Here is a 21,111-nt window from a genome sequence, read left to right as displayed (position 1 = left end):
TTCAACAGCAACAAATTTCTGTTTTATTTTTTTTATTATTTTCCTTTTATTTATTTAAATCAATTCAATCACTTTAGGAAATGTTACTGAGTTGTTATAAATCTAAAAACCAAATTGTTATTTCGTTTTTTTACAACTACTGGAAGTTCCTGATCGATTTGTCACCTATGAAGAAGAACAACGTACAAGCTAAGGGTTAAGTAAATTTAATTATCATCTAATTCAAAAATGTTAGAGTGGTCGAATGGTTCAGGGTACTTTCGGGTTAGTGAGTGGTCTCGAGTTCGAGCTCGGGTGATGGCAATTTTTTTTTAAAAGGCTTATTTTGGAGATAGTATTCTTTACAACAACAACAACAACAACAATACCCAATCCCGCGCATGCGAGGTATGGGGGAGGTGAGATGTAGACAATCCTTCCTCTACCCTAGAATAGAAGAGAAGTCGTCCCTCTAACCACGAGTTGAGAAAAATTCTCCACCCACCGAGAGAGGAAGTCATCCTCCTCTCTTCTCCAAAATTATTATTATTATTATTGTTATTGTTATTGTTAATGTTATTATTATTACTATTATCATTATTATTGTTGTTATTGTTATTATTGTTATTATTAGTAATATAATTATAATTATTATTATTATCATTTAGTTTTTATTAACTTATGTCATTAAGTATTGTTATTATTATTATTATTAATATTAACATTATTATGTTTATTATGAATATTATTAAGTGTTATAAATATATAGATTAAAGATTTGGAAAAATATTATGTTGTCATTATTATTATTAGTAATATCATTATTAGTATTAACATAAGTATTATCATTATTTTTATTATTATAATTATAATATCATCATTATTATTATTAACAAAAGTACTATTATTATTAACATTATCATTATCATTATTAGTTGTGTTATTATTAAAATTTTTATTATTACAAACTATATTATTATTAAAGGAATTATTAATAATAAAACTATCATTGTATCATTTCTATATCTAATTATTAGTATTATTATCTTTACTTTAGTAGTATTATAATTATTAATTTTACAAACAAAAGAGAATTATATATCAAAAGTATATTACATACTATATTTTTATATGAGATATTATTAACTATAACAATAACTAAATTATATATAGTGTATAATAAAATTTTAATGTATCATAAGTAACAATATAAAAACAATATATAAATATAAATATTAATTTTAATATATTATAAATACATAACAATAAGTTACCATATAATAATATATTATAATAAGTATATATACAACTTTGTTCGATTACGAGTATATATTTTAATATATATACGAATGATATAGGTTCGTGAATCCGAGGCCAACCCTGCATTTGTTCAATGCCGTTATATGTATTTTTACTACAAAATACAGTATTGTGAGTTCATTTGATTCCATTTTACTCTTTAAATTTTTGGGACTGAGAATACATGCGCTACTTTTACAACTGCTTTATTAAATGCTTTTGAAATACATTTTGAACTGCGAATACATGAAATACTTTTATAAATGTTTGACGAGATAGACACAAGTAAAACATTCCTCGAATGAATTATGTAGACGTGATAATTGCCACCACTGAATTATGTGGACGTGATAATTGCCACAATTGATATGAATATTTTTTCCCTGATTATTATTGCTTGGTAACCTAAGAATTAGGGAACATCACTAATTTTGAGAATTAGTGCACGCCTAATTGACGCGAATCCTAAAGGTAGCTACCGGGTTTAACACCCCCACCCAGAATGTTCACTAGACGGAAGGGCTAGTGGGCGTGGTGTTTAGTACTTCGAGGTTTATATATTATACAGACTAGATGTTCTGTTTTTGAGGATATTATTGATGCGCATTATATGTTAAGGTCGGTTACCAAGCCAAGCTATGAAAGAAATGAAAAGTGAATGTTATGTATCGAGAGAGTGATTTTATACACAGGTTATGTGTATGTTATTTTTATGCACGAGATATGTGTACGGTTACTAAGATTTATGAAAGATGATTTCGTACACGAGAAAGGTGTACTGTATTTAAAAGAAATCGCATGTACATTACAGGTGGATATAGGATTCGGGCCCATTTGTACCATGCATCATTTAAATCTTGTGGTCTATCAAAATGATGAATTTTATTGTTTTATGATAAACCTATGAACTCACCAACCTTTTGGTTGACACTTGAAAGTATGTTTATTCTCAGGTATGAAAGAAATCTTTCACTGTGCATTAACTCATTTAAAGGATATTACTTGGAGTCATTCATGATATATTTCAAAAGACGTTACATTCGAGTCGTTGAGTTCATCAAGATTATTACTAAGTCAATTATAGTTGGATATATTATGAAATGGTATGCATGCCGTCAACTTTCAATGTAAAGAAAGTTTGTCTTTTAAAAACGAATGCAATGTTTGTAAAAAGTATCATATAGAGGTCAAGTACCTCGCGATGTAACCAAATATAATGTATTCGTCCAGATGGATTAGGACGGGTCATGAAACTGTTGTTTTCAGAAAATTTATTCACAATATTCACATGAAACATGTAAAAAAAAGTGACAATTCTTGGATGTCTGTTTGATGAGGAGTCAACTATATGTTGCACTCTTTTCCCATAGCTAATTTGTTCTTTTCTATTGAGTTTTTCATTGGCCAAGGTTTTTAATGAGGTAGTAATTTATAGTCGATCTCCTAGCAAACACAATTGTCATCCACGAGAAAGTGTTTTAATATAGTGAATAAATGAATTAGTGTAGAGATATTATATCGATGATCAATATTGTTACACGTCTTTAATACTATGTTTTTACCTAAGCTAGTGAAACTTTTACTATAAATAAAACATGAACTGAATGCAAGTTTAAAACTTGTACCATTTCTTATCTTATCTATAGTTAATATTAAAATGCTAAAATGATGATGTCATTATTAGACTAATTTTTTTGTTAAGAAAAATTCAAAAAGACAAAGAAAAAAATCTAAGCATGGTAGGTGATGTCATTAATCTAAATAATTTTGAATTAAAATTAAATCTTATTAATTAATTATTATTATTAAATCTTATTAATAATTATTTTAATTAATAAAATTAAATAATTTTGAATTATTTTAATTAATTATTTTGAATTTAGTACGGGAAGGTATAAAAGCTAGGTAGAAGTAAACTAATTTCTAAATTTTTATTTTGATTTACACTTTTAAAATAAAATGGACAAAATTGCTGAAATGGTCCCTGTGGTTTGTATCAAATTGCTGATTTAGTCCCCATGGTTTTTTTTTGATGGATTTCGTCCTTGTGGTTTGTAAATGTTGCTGATTTTGTCCCTCTGACTGACGGTCGTTAAAAAAATCTGTTAAACAAGGACACATGCCATGCACATGAGGGCACAAATGTCATTTTACGTTGTCTCCTTCCTCAAATTCATCTCTGTCCCGAAAAAGATGAACAAACCCTAATTTTTCACTTTCTTCAAACACTTCCATTAACATGATACAAAAACTCTTCAAGTCCAAAAAAAAAAAAAAAAAAAAAAAAAAAAATCTTAAATAAACACCCTAATCAATATATCTGAAGACATATTTTTAAATAAACACTTTGGTAAATACATTTGGTTGAAATGCTCTGTAATTAAATCACAACACCCATCGCATAAACCCTAATCTATTGGAACACCCATCGCAAAACAATATCTTAAATAAATACCCTAATCGATTTGTTTGCTTAATCAAAAACAAACATTCAACCTCAGGAACCTGCAATTGAACACCCATCACAAAATCGTCATCAGATTCATTCGATTTTACATGTGTTTCACGAATCGTTCACGAAGGCCGTGTTGCAAGAAGGTCGTGTTGCAGATCTGGTTTGTTCAAAAGGGAAACACCCAATGACAAAGTGGCCACCATCTCCGGCCACTGGCGACCTTGAATCCCGACGTAACCACCTGCAACGATGGTTACAGCAGCAAGTGGGTTTGAGAATTTTTCGGTTTGATGAGTATGGCATCAATTCGAAGCAGAAATTGAAAATAGGCTCGAAGGTAACTTAATTCGTTGTCATATTATCGTTATCACTTTAAAATTATAATGGCATGGATCTGCGTTTTGATAAAATGAAGTCAACGATCTTAAGTGTGGGGTTTTGGCTTGGTGTCGTGAAGTAGAAATTGGATAGCTTTTAATTTGCAAATTATATAGGATAGCCTTTGATTGGTAGGTTTTGATTTTTAGCAATACTGTTATATTTACAAATTAATTACGGTAGATTTTGATTTTATTTGTTACAGTATTTGTTATTGATTTTGATTTGTAAATGATTTTACTTTAATTTGGTTTCTTAAAATTGAATACGAATGGGGACAAAGGTAGATTTTGATTTTATTGTTATTTGTTATTGATTTTGATTTGTAAATGATTTTACTTTAATTTGGTTTCTTAAAATTGAATACGAATGGGGACGAAGCAGAAGATAAAATGAAAAGTTATGATGAAGATGAGATATGAAATGACAAAATTACCCTCACATGTCTAGCACATGACTAGATTTAACAGATTTTTTAACGGCCGTCAGTCAGAGGGACGAAATCAGCATCATTTACAAACCACGAGGACGAAATCCATAAAAAAAAAAAAACTACGGGGACTAAATCAGCATTTTGATACAAACCACATGGACCATTTCAGCAATTTTGTCAATAAAATGACAACCAATATCATCTTTTATGATTGTATGTGGATTGTTTAATATGCATTTTAGGTGTTTGATGAAATGTTCAGCTTACGAGTTTTTTAGTCGGACTCTGTGATCCCACGGGTCATTAAACTAAATAACTTTAACATTCTAAAACATATCATTAAACTATTTTGTTTAAACAAACTCGTAGTTCTACGGGTCATTTCACAAGTACATATATAAATGGTTAATTCTTTCTCCTCGTTCATTTTCTAATCTTATACGGAGTATAACTAAAAAACTCGTTGAAAGATTGGGGCACTAATAGTTATTATAATTAAATTATAACATAATCGAATTTAAAAACTTTAAAATTTTGTTCATTATTTTGCATCTAACCTTAATCTACACGAATAAAGATTCTTATGCTGTTGTACATATTTTAAAAATAAAAACCTATTTTACAAAAAAGTTCTTTCAAATCCGTATGTTTTATATTTAATGTTTGAATCTTAAAAATACTAATCATGTTGAGTTACCAAAAAACCCCTACAACTACTACTACTACTGTTCATACATGCTCGCTGATATACTTATTAAAAATAGTCCTTTTTTTCTTCTTCAAATAATAAATAGTCTGTTTCTAAAAACCTAAAAATAAATATAAATAATATAGTGTATTTATTTTATACTCTTACGTTCATGTTTTGTTTACACTGTTTTTGTATAGTTAAATATCGGGTTAATTTTTTTTTTTTTTTTAAAAGCTAATTTCATCAACACATACAAATGTTACAAGAAGCATGAAAGCAATAACGACTTCTCATGCAGTTACACAAACATATACATTGGAGACAGAACATGAATATTACGAGTTGCAGAGAAAGCAACACACGCGATCTTATACTAGGTATATACTAGGATTTGTAAGCCAATCACTCCACTCGATCTTCTTATGTTTGAATCTTCTTGGTATCCACTCAAAGGAGCATACTTAAATTTCATTTACCGCGACAGGAGAAATCCAGTTTCGGGTAAATGGTCGCGGGTCACTCATAACTAGTGCTTGGTTGAGGTCTAAAATGGGTTGGGGCTTAGCCTCTCTGTCGTTGAAAATAACGACTGCGGCTATTGCAATTCTTCATTAAATAAAATTTTTGTTGACCTTTAAAAAAACGAAATTTTTTTAATGGAGTGTTTTTTATGTATTATACGTAGTATTACGAAGTACGGAGTACGTAATAACCAAATATTGTACACTACTTTAAAATTAAACTTCTCCTTTCACGATATTTTCAAGAGGCGATAAAGATAAATACCCACGGGTCAATAACTCAACCCACAACTTATTTTTGTGTTTGTACCAAGTGTGTGTACCCATACCACACTCAACTTTACTCCATTTCTCTCTCATTCTTTGAAACAAAAATGCATCTCAACATTTTCATCCTCCTCACTCTTACCACCATCACCACCATTTCCGCCACCACAATCATGATGGTCAACAAATGCACCCACCCAGTTTGGCCCGGCATCCAACCCGGTGCCACGTCACCAGTCCTTGCACGTGGCGGTTTCAAACTCCCGCCCAAAAAATCCTACACTCTTTTCCTCCCTCCCAATTGGTCCGGTCGAATGTGGGGCCGGGTAGGCTGCTCATTCGACGCTTCAGGACGCGGAAAATGCGCCACTGGAGATTGCGGTGGGTCCCTCTACTGTAACGGCGCTGGCGGCGTACCACCGGCGACGCTCGCCGAAATTACGTTGACCGCTGAACAAGACTTTTATGACGTCAGCTTAGTAGACGGATATAATCTACCAATCGCTATATTGCCTCTTAAAGGTACCGGGAAATGTACGTACGCGGGTTGTGTTAGCGATCTGAATGTTATGTGTCCGGTTGGTTTGCAAGTGAGAACACATGATAAAAGGCGCGTGGTTGCTTGTAAGAGCGCGTGTAGCGCGTTTAATTCGCCGAGGTTTTGTTGTACCGGAAGCTTTGGGAACCCTCAGACATGTAAGCCTACGGCGTATTCGAGGATTTTTAAGGTGGCGTGTCCGAGAGCGTATTCGTACGCGTACGATGATCCTACTAGCATTGCCACGTGTACTGGTGCTAGTTATATGCTCACATTTTGCCCTCATCATTAGTAATTTTAATCTCTGATCAATTAGTTAACTACTATCTTAAGTAATGTTAATGATAATGATAATGTACTGGATTATTATTCTAGGCATTAAACAGTATTTATGGTACGGTTATGTTATTTATGCATTTTAGAATATGCAACAATATTAGCTAAAGATATTTAATTTCATTATAAGTTGTTAGATCTCCTTTTCTTAAATGGAGAGTATGTTTTTGGATTTATATAGATTCGATATGTTTTATTGTTATTTTATGGTTTGAGATGTGGGTTTGTCCTTTTAGCTTTGGATTCTAAAAAAAAGAAAGTAATAATTTAGTTATAGTAGTAATCTTGCTTTTTCAAAAGAAAAAAATATATTTACATTTATTTTATATTATATTATATTTATTTATATTTATATTTATAGTAATGGTAATATCTACTCCCTATTTTTCAATCATACTGGGTACGCTGATGAAGACGTTGCAAAAGTGAAGGAATCAATTACGTATTTTGGTCAAGAATGTTTGACTACCTTGGTTATGAAAAGTATGAGACGACATCGTTTGCTAAGTTTAATATTAGTGGGCTAAAGCTAAAAGCTCGTCAGTTTAGTTGGGCCCAATTACTTTTTTTTTTGAAAAGCAATATATTTGTATATATAGATATATAAACCGTACAAGATGATGGGCTTTCAGCCCATGTAAAACACGATCTACACGATGATCTATCTAAATATTATATGGTATTCTCTCCCTATACAGGAAATATACATGGTCAGAAACAAGCACGACTCAACCCACATGGAAGTGATTCGGTCAACCCGGATCGTAGTTGTTGAGGGCCAAGTTGATCGGATCATTTAGCCATTGTAGCCAATATTTGTGAATCTTTTTCGATCGATTACTAATTCATTCAAAGGTTTTGACTTGAATCTCGCATATGATTTTCGGAGTGGACCATGAGTCATTATTAAAGATTTTTTGGTTCCTGTTTCTCCAAATGATGTAGCTCGTCGACCACGTGATTGCTTGCCATATCTTGGATGTAGTGCCCGAAAAGTTCCCATAGCCCGAGCCCTCAAGTTACTCCTTGAGAGTGAGATTCAAAGGAAAGGTAATATTCCACCATTTGAGGATTCCTACCCATACTTCGTGCGCGATTCTACATGAAAGAATGGCGTGTTCGAAGGAAAGGTAATATTCCACCATTTGAGGATTCCTGCCCATACTTCGTGGGCCCAATTACTGGTTCATACTTCTTGGTGAGTTGTGGATTTATTAACTATGTTAGGAAAACAGAATCTGATCTGATGAATATATATATCTATTATAAAACCTTGGATCTTGAACGCATACAAACAGAGTTTTTCTTCTCAAATACTCACTAACCTATTTTTATTATTTAATGGTAGACGAAATGACGGAGATTTTCAGGGACAGGGAGGTGTAGTGGCCCTCCAAAATAAAAACGAAACTTGTAGTCGTTTGAGTTACAAATATTTAGGCTTTTTAATTAACGAAATCGGGGGTTGTATGAAAGAGAGAAGAATGAAATGGTGAAAGTTTGCAAAATTTACGAGTTGTCACTGTTTTGGTCAAATCACCTTCATACGGATCATAATTCAGTTGATGTAAAAGCTCAAACACTGGTAACTTCTATATATATATATATATATATATATATATATATATATATATATATATATATATATATATATATATATATATATCCTATTTTACAGTTACCTTGAGTTTAGATTCTCCAGTCCAAGAGAGACTATTTTATTCGGAATTATTAAAAATTTATATTGTATCCAAAATCATATGGGCTTTTTGGTAAAAGATCACTTCCATCCTCCGTTAATTATAAATTAGCTCCGTTAATAGGTAGGCGTCATCGAATAAACATAACTAATAAGACCAATATTGAATATGTTACCATTTACGACCAATTTGGTCACGTAAATTCCGAGTTAATGGTGTTGAAATTTGGTTTGAGTTTTGTAGGCCCAACGCTAATTAGTGATTACCCAATTAAAAAACTATTTATACTTGTTACAAGTATTGTTGGGCAGTGTGAAACATATACGTAGGCCCAAGGTGCTTTTAAGTAATGTGCTATATTTACTGTTTACATACCATGTGGTGAATATCGGCAGAGTGCTCTAAACGAAGAGAGCAATTTGGGAATTATTTAAACTAGACTCGTTAATAGTTCGATTTGAATCGAGCCTAAGACCACTCCCTATGGTTCTATTATCCGTCACTACCCGCTCATTACCTGTAGTTACCCGTAATGAACTATAGGCACGGCTTAGTTACCTGTGTTAGTTACCCACACTCACCATAGATTTAATGGAAATGTTTAGACCCTTTTTAGTGGTGATGAGGGTGATGGGGGGTGATGGGGTTTTTGTAGGGTATAGTGCTGATTTGGCAAAAGTGATGGGGGTGATGGGGTGATAAATTTTGTAATGGTAGGCATGATGGGGGTGTGATGAGGGTTATTGGTCCCACAATTTGATTTTATTTTTCATTTTTTGTTTGAGTTTATTATTTTCATTTGTATATTTAACATAAATATAAGTAATAAAATTTTATAAAAACACACGTAAATTAATTAAAATCAAACAGATACAATTTATAAAAGTCCTAAAAAATAAAAATTACGACAATTAAAAATTCCTAATACAATTACCTTATTAATTTCCTACAAATTAAAATACACATTAATAAAAAAAAGGATAACAATTACTACTCGTCGTCGCTGTCGCTTGAAACTTCAATGTAGTCTTTGTATTTTTTTGTCATCTTTTTCCTGAATTTCTCAGCTTTCTGCCTCTGAATCGGGTCCTTAATGTCATCAACGTTCAAGTTCCATAATTTCGCAACGCAATCTATTGCCGATCGACGGCGTTCCTCCTCAACGATAGCCTGCAAAACTGTCTGTCGATTGAAATGTCCCGTTCTTATTGATTAAAAACGTTCCATATTAATTGATTTCGTTGCGAGGTTTTGACCTCTATATGAGACGTTTTTCAAAGACTGCATTCATTTTAAAACAAACCATAACCTTTATTTCATCAATAAAGGTTTAAAAAGCTTTACGTAGATTATCAAATAATGATAATCTAAAATATCCTGTTTACACACGACCATTACATAATGGTTTACAATACAAATATGTTACAACAAAATAAGTTTCTTGAATGCAGTTTTTACACAATATCATACAAGCATGGACTCCAAATCTCGTCCTTATTTAAGTATGCGACAGCGGAAGCTCTTAATAATCACCTGAGAATAAACATGCTTAAAACGTCAACAAAAATGTTGGTGAGTTATAGGTTTAACCTATATATATCAAATCGTAACAATAGAACACAAGATTTCATATTTTAATACACATCCCATACATAGAGATAAAAATCATTCATATGGTGAACACCTGGTAACCGACAATAACAAGATGCATATATAAGAATATCCCCATCATTCCGGGACACCCTTCGGATATGATATAAATTTCGAAGTACTAAAGCATCCGGTACTTTGGATGGGGTTTGTTAGGCCCAATAGATCTATCTTTAGGATTCGCGTCAATTAGGGTGTCTGTTCCCTAATTCTTAGATTACCAGACTTAATAAAAAGGGGCATATTCGATTTCGATAATTCAACCATAGAATGTAGTTTCACGTACTTGTGTCTATTTTGTAAATCATTTATAAAACCTGCATGTATTCTCATCCCAAAAATATTAGATTTTAAAAGTGGGACTATAACTCACTTTCACAGATTTTTACTTCGTCGGGAAGTAAGACTTGGCCACTGGTTGATTCACGAACCTATAACAATATATACATATATATCAAAGTATGTTCAAAATATATTTACAACACTTTTAATATATTTTGATGTTTTAAGTTTATTAAGTCAGCTGTCCTCGTTAGTAACCTACAACTAGTTGTCCACAGTTAGATGTACAGAAATAAATCGATAAATATTATCTTGAATCAATCCACGACCCAGTGTATACGTATCTCAGTATTGATCACAACTCAAACTATATATATTTTGGAATCAACCTCAACCCTGTATAGCTAACTCCAACATTCACATATAGAGTGTCTATGGTTGTTCCGAAATATATATAGATGTGTCGACATGATAGGTCGAAACATTGTATACGTGTCTATGGTATCTCAAGATTACATAATATATAATACAAGTTGATTAAGTTATGGTTGGAATAGATTTGTTACCAATTTTCACGTAGCTAAAATGAGAAAAATTATCCAATCTTGTTTTACCCATAACTTCTTCATTTTAAATCCGTTTTGAGTGAATCAAATTGCTATGGTTTCATATTGAACTCTATTTTATGAATCTAAACAAAAAAAGTATAGGTTTCTAGTCGGAAAAATAAGTTACAAGTCGTTTTTGTAAAGGTAGTCATTTCAGTCGAAAGAACGACGTCTAGATGACCATTTTAGAAAACATACTTCCACTTTGAGTTTAACCATAATTTTTGGATATAGTTTCATGTTCATAATAAAAATCATTTTCTCAGAATAACAACTTTTAAATCAAAGTTTATCATAGTTTTTAATTAACTAACCCAAAACAGCCCGCGGTGTTACTACGACGGCGTAAATCCGGTTTTACGGTGTTTTTCGTGTTTCCAGGTTTTAAATCATTAAGTTAGCATATCATATAGATATAGAACATGTGTTTAGTTGATTTTAAAAGTCAAGTTAGAAGGATTAACTTTTGTTTGCGAACAAGTTTAGAATTAACTAAACTATGTTCTAGTGATTACAAGTTTAAACCTTCGAATAAGATAGCTTTATATGTATGAATCGAATGATGTTATGAACATCATTACTACCTTAAGTTCCTTGGATGAACCTACTGGAAAAGAGAAAATTGGATCTAGCTTCAATGGATCCTTGGATGGCTCAAAGTTCTTGAAGCAAAATCATGACACGAAAACAAGTTCAAGTAAGATCATCACTTGAAATAAGATTGTTATAGTTATAGAAATTGAACCAAAGTTTGAATATGATTATTACCTTGTATTAGAATGATAACCTACTGTAAGAAACAAAGATTTCTTGAGGTTGGATGATCACCTTACAAGATTGGAAGTGAGCTAGCAAACTTGAAAGTATTCTTGATTTTATGAAACTAGAACTTTTGGAATTTATGAAGAACACTTAGAACTTGAAGATAGAACTTGAGAGAGTTCAATTAGATGAAGAAAATTGAAGAATGAAAGTGTTTGTAGGTGTTTTTGGTCGTTGGTGTATGGATTGGATATAAAGGATATGTAATTTTGTTTTCATGTAAATAAGTCATGAATGATTACTCATATTTTTGTAATCTTATGAGATATTTCATGCTAGTTGCCAAATGATGGTTCCCACATGTGTTAGGTGACTCACATGGGCTGCTAAGAGCTGATCATTGGAGTGTATATACCAATAGTACATACATCTAAAAGCTGTGTATTGTACGAGTACGAATACGGGTGCATACGAGTAGAATTGTTGATGAAACTGAACGAGAATGTAATTGTAAGCATTTTTGTTAAGTAGAAGTATTTTGATAAGTGTATTGAAGTCTTTCAAAAGTGTATAAATACATATTAAAACACTACATGTATATACATTTTAACTGAGTCGTTAAGTCATCGTTAGTCGTTACATGTAAGTGTTGTTTTGAAACCTTTAGGTTAACGATCTTGTTAAATGTTGTTAACCCAATGTTTATAATATCAAAAGAGATTTTAAATTATTATATTATCATGATATTATGATGTACGAATATCTCTTAATATGATATATATACATTAAATGTCGTTACAACGATAAACGTTACATATATGTCTCGTTTCAAAATCATTAAGTTAGTAGTCTTGTTTTTACATATGTAGTTCATTGTTAATATAATTAATGATATGTTTACTTATCATAATATCATGTTAACTATATATATAACCATATATATGTCATCATATAGTTTTTTTACAAGTTTTAACGTTCGTGAATCACCGGTCAACTTGGGTGGTCAATTGTCTATATGAAACCTATTTCAATTAATCACGTCTTAACAAGTTTGATTGCTTAACATGTTGGAAACATTTAATCATGTAAACATCAATCTCAATTAATATATATAAACATGGAAAAGTTCGGGTCACTACAGTACCTACCCGTTAAATAAATTTCGTCCCGAAATTTTAAGCTGTTGAAGGTGTTGACGAATCTTCTGGAAATAGATGCGGGTATTTCTTCTTCATCTGATCTTCACGCTCCCAGGTGAACTCGGGTCCTCTACGAGCATTCCATCGAACCTTAACAATTGGTATCTTGTTTTGCTTAAGTCTTTTAACCTCACGATCCATTATTTCGACGGGTTCTTCGATGAATTGGAGTTTTTCGTTGATTTGGATTTCATCTAACGGAATAGTGAGATCTTCTTTAGCAAAACATTTCTTCAAATTCGAGACGTGGAAAGTGTTATGTACAGCCGCGAGTTGTTGAGGTAACTCAAGTCGGTAAGCTACTGGTCCGACACGATCAATAATCTTGAATGGTCCAATATACCTTGGATTTAATTTCCCTCGTTTACCAAATCGAACAACGCCTTTCCAAGGTGAAACTTTAAGCATGACCATCTCTCCAATTTCAAATTCTATATCTTTTCTTTTAATGTCAGCGTAGCTCTTTTGTCGACTTTGGGCGGTTTTCAACCGTTGTTGAATTTGGATGATCTTCTCGGTAGTTTCTTGTATAATCTCCGGACCCGTAATCTGTCTATCCCCCACCTCACTCCAACAAATTGGAGACCTGCACTTTCTACCATAAAGTGCTTCAAACGGCGCCATCTCAATGCTTGAATGGTAGCTGTTGTTGTAGGAAAATTCTGCTAACGGTAGATGTCGATCCCAACTGTTTCCGAAATCAATAACACATGCTCGTAGCATGTCTTCAAGCGTTTGTATCGTCCTTTCGCTCTGCCCATCAGTTTGTGGATGATAGGCAGTACTCATGTCTAGACGAGTTCCTAATGCTTGCTGTAATGTCTGCCAGAATCTTGAAATAAATCTGCCATCCCTATCAGAGATAATAGAGATTGGTATTCCATGTCTGGAGACGACTTCCTTCAAATACAGTCGTGCTAACTTCTCCATCTTGTCATCTTCTCTTATTGGTAGGAAGTGTGCTGATTTGGTGAGACGATCAACTATTACCCAAATAGTATCAAAACCACTTGCAGTCCTTGGCAATTTAGTGATGAAATCCATGGTAATGTTTTCCCATTTCCATTCCGGGATTTCGGGTTGTTGAAGTAGACCTGATGGTTTCTGATGCTCAGCTTTGACCTTAGAACACGTCAAACATTCTCCTACGTATTTAGCAACATCGGCTTTCATACCCGGCCACCAAAAATGTTTCTTGAGATCCTTGTACATCTTCCCCGTTCCAGGATGTATTGAGTATCTGGTTTTATGAGCTTCTCTAAGTACCATTTCTCTCATATCTCCAAATTTTGGTACCCAAATCCTTTCAGCCCTATACCGGGTTCCGTCTTCCCGAATATTAAGATGCTTCTCCGATCCTTTGGGTATTTCATCCTTTAAATTTCCCTCTTTTAAAACTCCTTGTTGCGCCTCCTTTATTTGAGTAGTAATGTTATTATGAATCATTATATTCATAGATTTTACTCGAATGGGTTCTCTGTCCTTCCTGCTCAAGGCATCGGCTACCACATTTGCCTTCCCCGGGTGGTAACGAATCTCAAAGTCGTAATCATTCAATAATTCAATCCACCTACGCTGCCTCATATTCAGTTGTTTCTGATTAAATATGTGTTGAAGACTTTTGTGGTCGGTATATATAATACTTTTGACCCCATATAAGTAGTGCCTCCAAGTCTTTAATGCAAAAACAACCGCGCCTAATTCCAAATCATGCGTCGTATAATTTTGTTCGTGAATCTTCAATTGTCTAGACGCATAAGCAATCACCTTCGTTCGTTGCATTAATACACAACCGAGACCTTGCTTTGATGCATCACAATAAATCACAAAATCATCATTCCCTTCAGGCAATGACAATATAGGTGCCGTAGTTAGCTTTTTCTTCAATAACTGAAACGCTTTCTCTTGTTCATCATTCCATTCAAATTTCTTCCCTTTATGCGTTAATGCAGTCAAGGGTTTTGCTATTCTGGAAAAGTCTTGGATGAACCTTCTGTAGTAACCAGCTAGTCCTAAAAACTGGCGTATGTGTTTCGGAGTTTTCGGGGTTTCCCACTTTTCAACAGTTTCTATCTTTGCCGGATCCACCTTAATACCTTCTTTGTTCACTATGTGACCGAGGAATTGAACTTCTTCCAACCAAAATGCACACTTTGAAAACTTAGCGTACAATTCTTCCTTCCTCAATACTTCTAACACCTTTCTCAAATGTTCACCGTGTTCTTGGTCATTCTTTGAGTAAATAAGTATGTCATCAATGAAAACAATGACAAACTTGTCAAGGTATGGTCCACACACTCGGTTCATAAGGTCCATGAACACAGCTGGTGCATTAGTTAAACCAAACGGCATGACCATAAACTCGTAATGACCGTAACGTGTTCTGAAAGCAGTCTTTAGAATATCATCTTCTTTCACCCGCATTTGATGATACCCGGAACGTAAGTCAATCTTTGAATAAACAGACGAGCCTTGTAGTTGATCAAATAAGTCGTCGATTCTCGGTAGTGGGTAGCGGTTCTTGATGGTAAGTTTGTTCAACTCTCGGTAGTCGATACACAACCTGAATGTACCATCTTTCTTCTTGACAAACAAAACAGGAGCTCCCCACGGTGATGTGCTTGGTCGAATGAAACCACGCTCTAAAAGTTCTTGTAATTGGCTTTGCAGTTCTTTCATCTCGCTGGGTGCGAGTCTGTAAGGAGCACGAGCTATTGGTGCAGCTCCTGGTACAAGATCTATTTGAAATTCAACGGATCGATGTGGGGGTAATCCCGGTAATTCTTTCGGAAATACATCGGGAAATTCTTTTGCAATGGGAACATCATTGATGCTCTTTTCTTCAGTTTGTACTTTCTCGACGTGTGCTAGAACAGCATAGCAACCTTTTCTTATTAGTTTTTGTGCCTTCAAATTACTAATAAGATGTAGCTTCGTGTTGCCCTTTTCTCCGTACACCATTAAGGGTTTTCCTTTTTCTCGTATAATGCGAATTGCATTTTTGTAACAAACGATCTCCGCTTTCACTTCTTTCAACCAGTCCATACCGATTATCACATCAAAACTCCCTAACTCTACTGGTATCAAATCAATCTTAAATGTTTCGCTAACCAGTTTAATTTCTCGATTCCGACATATATTATCTGCTGAAATTAATTTACCATTTGCTAATTCGAGTAAAAATTTACTATCCAAAGGCGTCAATGGACAACTTAATTTAGCACAAAAATCTCTACTCATATAGCTTCTATCCGCACCCGAATCAAATAAAACGTAAGCAGATTTATTGTCAATAAGAAACGTACCCGTAACAAGCTCCGGGTCTTCCTGTGCCTCTACCGCATTAATATTGAAAACTCTTCCACGGCCTTGTCCATTCGTGTTCTCCTGGTTCGGGCAATTTCTAATAATGTGGCCTGGTTTTCCACATTTATAACAAACTACATTGGCATAACTTGCTCCGACACTACTGGCTCCGCCATTACTCGTTCCGACACCATTTGTTCCTTTCGTTCTATTAACACCTGGTCCGTAGACCTCACACTTCGCCGCGCTATGACCATTTCTTTTACACTTGTTGCAAAATTTGGTGCAGAACCCCGAGTGATTCTTTTCACACCTTTGGCATAGTTGCTTCTGATTGTTGTTGTTGTTGCGGTTATTATTGTTGTTGGGATGATTGTTGTAGTTGCTGTTGTTGTTGTTGTTGTTGTTGTTGTTGTTGGGCCGTTTGTTGTAGTTGCGATTGATGTTGCGATTGTTGGGATAATTGTTGCGATTATTGTTGTAATTGCTGTTGTTGTTGTATTGGTGATTCTTATCACCGTTTTCCTCCCACTTTCTTTTGACTTGCTTCACATTGGCCTCTTCAGCAGTCTGTTCTTTAATTCTTTCTTCAATCTGGTTCACTAGTTTGTGAGCCATTCTACATGCCTGTTGTATGGAGGCGGGCTCGTGTGAACTTATATCTTCTTGGATTCTTTCCGGTAATCCTTTCACAAACGCGTCGATCTTCTCTTCCTCATCTTCGAATGCTCCCGGACACAATAGGCACAATTCTGTGAATCGTCTTTCGTACGTGGTAATATCAAATCCTTGGGTTCGTAACCCTCTAAGTTCTGTCTTGAGCTTATTGACCTCGGTTCTGGGACGGTACTTCTCGTTCATCAAGTGCTTGAATGCTGACCACGGTAGTGCGTACGCATCATCTTGTCCCACTTGCTCAAGATAGGTATTCCACCATGTTAACGCAGAACCTGTGAAGGTATGCGTAGCGTACTTCACTTTGTCCTCTTCAGTACACTTACTTATGGCAAACACCGATTCAACCTTCTCGGTCCACCGTTTTAATCCGATCGGTCCTTCGGTTCCATCAAATTCCAAAGGTTTGCAGGCAGTGAATTCTTTGTAGGTGCATCCTACACGATTTCCTGTACTGCTAGATCCAAGGTTATTGTTGGTATGTAGCGCAGCCTGTACTGCGGCTATGTTTGAAGCTAGAAAAGTACGGAATTCCTCTTCATTCATATTCACGGTGTGTCGAGTAGTCGGTGCCATTTCCTTCAAAATAGTTAAATGGAACAAGTTAATCATACAGAATATTAAGAGTAGTTAATAGTATTTCGTAGCATAATATGAACTCATTTATAAAAGCTTTTTCTTCATATTAGCGTTTTATAAGTTTAAATTCGGGTAGTACCTACCCGTTAAGTTCATACTTAGTAGCTAATATACAATTCAACTACTACAATTCTATATGAAAAACTGATTATAATAATATTTCGCGTTCAAACTGTTATACAATATTTTACAAACTTACAATACCGCTTATTTTACATAAAGCATGAAATATAGCACACAATAACTTTGATACAAGATAGTTGTGAAGACAATTCTAGCTAGTACACAAGTCGTTCAGCAAAGGCAATAAAGACACGTAATTCATACGTCCAGAAACAAGTCATGCATTCTGGTTTTACTAGGACTACTTCCCATCCTTGGTCTTGTGCAACATAACCGTTATGGCCGTTGATAAGACAGCGTGTTGTAACGTCATCAAAGGGACGAGGGTTACGTAATGTCCAACAGTCCCGTAATAATCTAAAAACCTCATTTCTTACCCCAATTACCGACTCCGTCACTTGTGGAAACGTTTTGTTTAATAGTTGTAGCCCGATGTTCTTGTTCTCACTTTGGTGAGAAGCGAACATTACTAATCCGTAAGCATAACATGCTTCTTTATGTTGCATGTTAGCCGCTTTTTCTAAATCACGAAGTCCAATATTCGGATATATTGAGTCAAAATAATTTCTTAACCCGTTGCGTAAAATAGCATTTGGGTTCCCCGCAATATATGCGTCAAAGTAAACACATCGTAACTTATGGGTTTCCCAATGTGATATCCCCCATCTTTCAAACGAAAGTCTCTTATAAACCAAGACATTCTTGGAACGTTCTTCGAATGTCTTACAAACTGATCTCGCCTTAAATAGTTGTGCCGAAGAATTCTGGCCGACTCTAGACAAGATTTCATCAATCATGTCTCCGGGTAGGTCTCTTAAAATATTGGGTTGTCTATCCATTAAACTGTAAAATAGACAAGAGTTAGATTCATAAAAAAAAATACTTATTAATACAAGCAATTTTTACATATATCATAAAGCATAAGAACACTATATTCCATATATTACACCACACGAATACAACTATCTTATTCCGACTCGCTCGTTTCTTCTTCTTCGGTTTTGGTTCGTTTTGCCAAGTTTCTAGGGATATATGATGTTCCCCTAATACGAGCCGTTATTTTCCACATTGGTTTAGAAAAACCTGGTGGTTTAGAGGTTCCCGGGTCATTGTTACAACTTAAGGACTTCGGGGGTTGACGATACATATAAAGTTCATCGGGGTTGGAATTAGATTTCTCTATTTTTATGCCCTTTCCCTTATTATTTTCTTTTGCCTTTTTAAATTCAGTTGGGGTAATTTCTATAACATCACCGGAATTCTGGTCGGAATCCGATTCATCGGAGAATTGGTAATCCTCCCAATATTTTGCTTCCTTAGCGGAAACACCATTGACCATAATTAACATTGGTCGGTTGGTTGAGGATTTTCTTTTACTTAACCGTTTTATTATTTCCCCCACCGGTTCTATTTCTTCATCCGGTTCCGATTCTTCTTCCGGTTCCGATTCTTCTTCCGGTTCCGACTCTTCTTCCGGTTCCTCTTCGGGAACTTGTGAATCAGTCCACAAATCATTCCAATTTACATTTGACTCTTCATTATTATTAGGTGAGTCAATGGGACTTGTTCTAGAGGTAGACATCTATCACATAATATCAAACACGTTAAGAGATTAATATATCACATAATATTCATATGTTAAAAATATATAGTTTCCAACAAAAATGTTAAGCAATCATTTTTAAAGAAAACACGGTCGAAGTCCAGACTCACTAATGCATCCTAACAAACTCGATAAGACACACTAATGCAAATTTTCTGGTTCTCTAAGACCAACGCTCGGATACCAACTGAAATGTCCCGTTCTTATTGATTAAAAACGTTCCATATTAATTGATTTCGTTGCGAGGTTTTGACCTCTATATGAGACGTTTTTCAAAGACTGCATTCATTTTAAAACAAACCATAACCTTTATTTCATCAATAAAGGTTTAAAAAGCTTTACGTAGATTATCAAATAATGATAATCTAAAATATCCTGTTTACACACGACCATTACATAATGGTTTACAATACAAATATGTTACAACAAAATAAGTTTCTTGAATGCAGTTTTTACACAATATCATACAAGCATGGACTCCAAATCTCGTCCTTATTTAAGTATGCGACAGCGGAAGCTCTTAATAATCACCTGAGAATAAACATGCTTAAAACGTCAACAAAAATGTTGGTGAGTTATAGGTTTAACCTATATATATCAAATCGTAACAATAGAACACAAGATTTCATATTTTAATACACATCCCATACATAGAGATAAAAATCATTCATATGGTGAACACCTGGTAACCGACAATAACAAGATGCATATATAAGAATATCCCCATCATTCCGGGACACCCTTCGGATATGATATAAATTTCGAAGTACTAAAGCATCCGGTACTTTGGATGGGGTTTGTTAGGCCCAATAGATCTATCTTTAGGATTCGCGTCAATTAGGGTGTCTGTTCCCTAATTCTTAGATTACCAGACTTAATAAAAAGGGGCATATTCGATTTCGATAATTCAACCATAGAATGTAGTTTCACGTACTTGTGTCTATTTTGTAAATCATTTATAAAACCTGCATGTATTCTCATCCCAAAAATATTAGATTTTAAAAGTGGGACTATAACTCACTTTCACAGATTTTTACTTCGTCGGGAAGTAAGACTTGGCCACTGGTTGATTCACGAACCTATAACAATATATACATATATATCAAAGTATGTTCAAAATATATTTACAACACTTTTAATATATTTTGATGTTTTAAGTTTATTAAGTCAGCTGTCCTCGTTAGTAACCTACAACTAGTTGTCCACAGTTAGATGTACAGAAATAAATCGATAAATATTATCTTGAATCAATCCACGACCCAGTGTATACGTATCTCAGTATTGATCACAACTCAAACTATATATATTTTGGAATCAACCTCAACCCTGTATAGCTAACTCCAACATTCACATATAGAGTGTCTATGGTTGTTCCGAAATATATATAGATGTGTCGACATGATAGGTCGAAACATTGTATACGTGTCTATGGTATCTCAAGATTACATAATATATAATACAAGTTGATTAAGTTATGGTTGGAATAGATTTGTTACCAATTTTCACGTAGCTAAAATGAGAAAAATTATCCAATCTTGTTTTACCCATAACTTCTTCATTTTAAATCCGTTTTGAGTGAATCAAATTGCTATGGTTTCATATTGAACTCTATTTTATGAATCTAAACAAAAAAAGTATAGGTTTCTAGTCGGAAAAATAAGTTACAA

General features: G+C 34.0%; 1 protein-coding gene across 1 annotated transcript; it reads left to right on the top strand.

Moving 5' to 3' along the window:
* Positions 1–6,083: 6,083 nt before the first annotated feature.
* LOC139892701 (thaumatin-like protein) lies at positions 6,084–6,942 on the top strand. The gene has a single exon (XM_071875818.1). The coding sequence runs from the start codon at positions 6,131–6,133 to the stop codon at positions 6,851–6,853; it is 723 nt and encodes a 240-aa protein (XP_071731919.1). The 5' UTR covers positions 6,084–6,130; the 3' UTR covers positions 6,854–6,942.
* The last annotated feature ends 14,169 nt before the right edge of the window (positions 6,943–21,111 follow it).

Source organism: Rutidosis leptorrhynchoides, chromosome 2 (assembly GCF_046630445.1).
Source record: "Rutidosis leptorrhynchoides isolate AG116_Rl617_1_P2 chromosome 2, CSIRO_AGI_Rlap_v1, whole genome shotgun sequence".
Classification (NCBI taxonomy): Eukaryota; Viridiplantae; Streptophyta; class Magnoliopsida; order Asterales; family Asteraceae; genus Rutidosis; species Rutidosis leptorrhynchoides.
Note: the sequence above shows the minus strand (reverse complement) of the source record. Positions and strands in the feature narration are given on the sequence as shown.

What these genes read in the sequence shown, in the direction of transcription:
- LOC139892701 (XM_071875818.1), top strand. Translation starts at nt 6,131, where the DNA reads ATGCATCTCAACATTTTCATCCTCCTCACTCTTACCACCATCACCACC.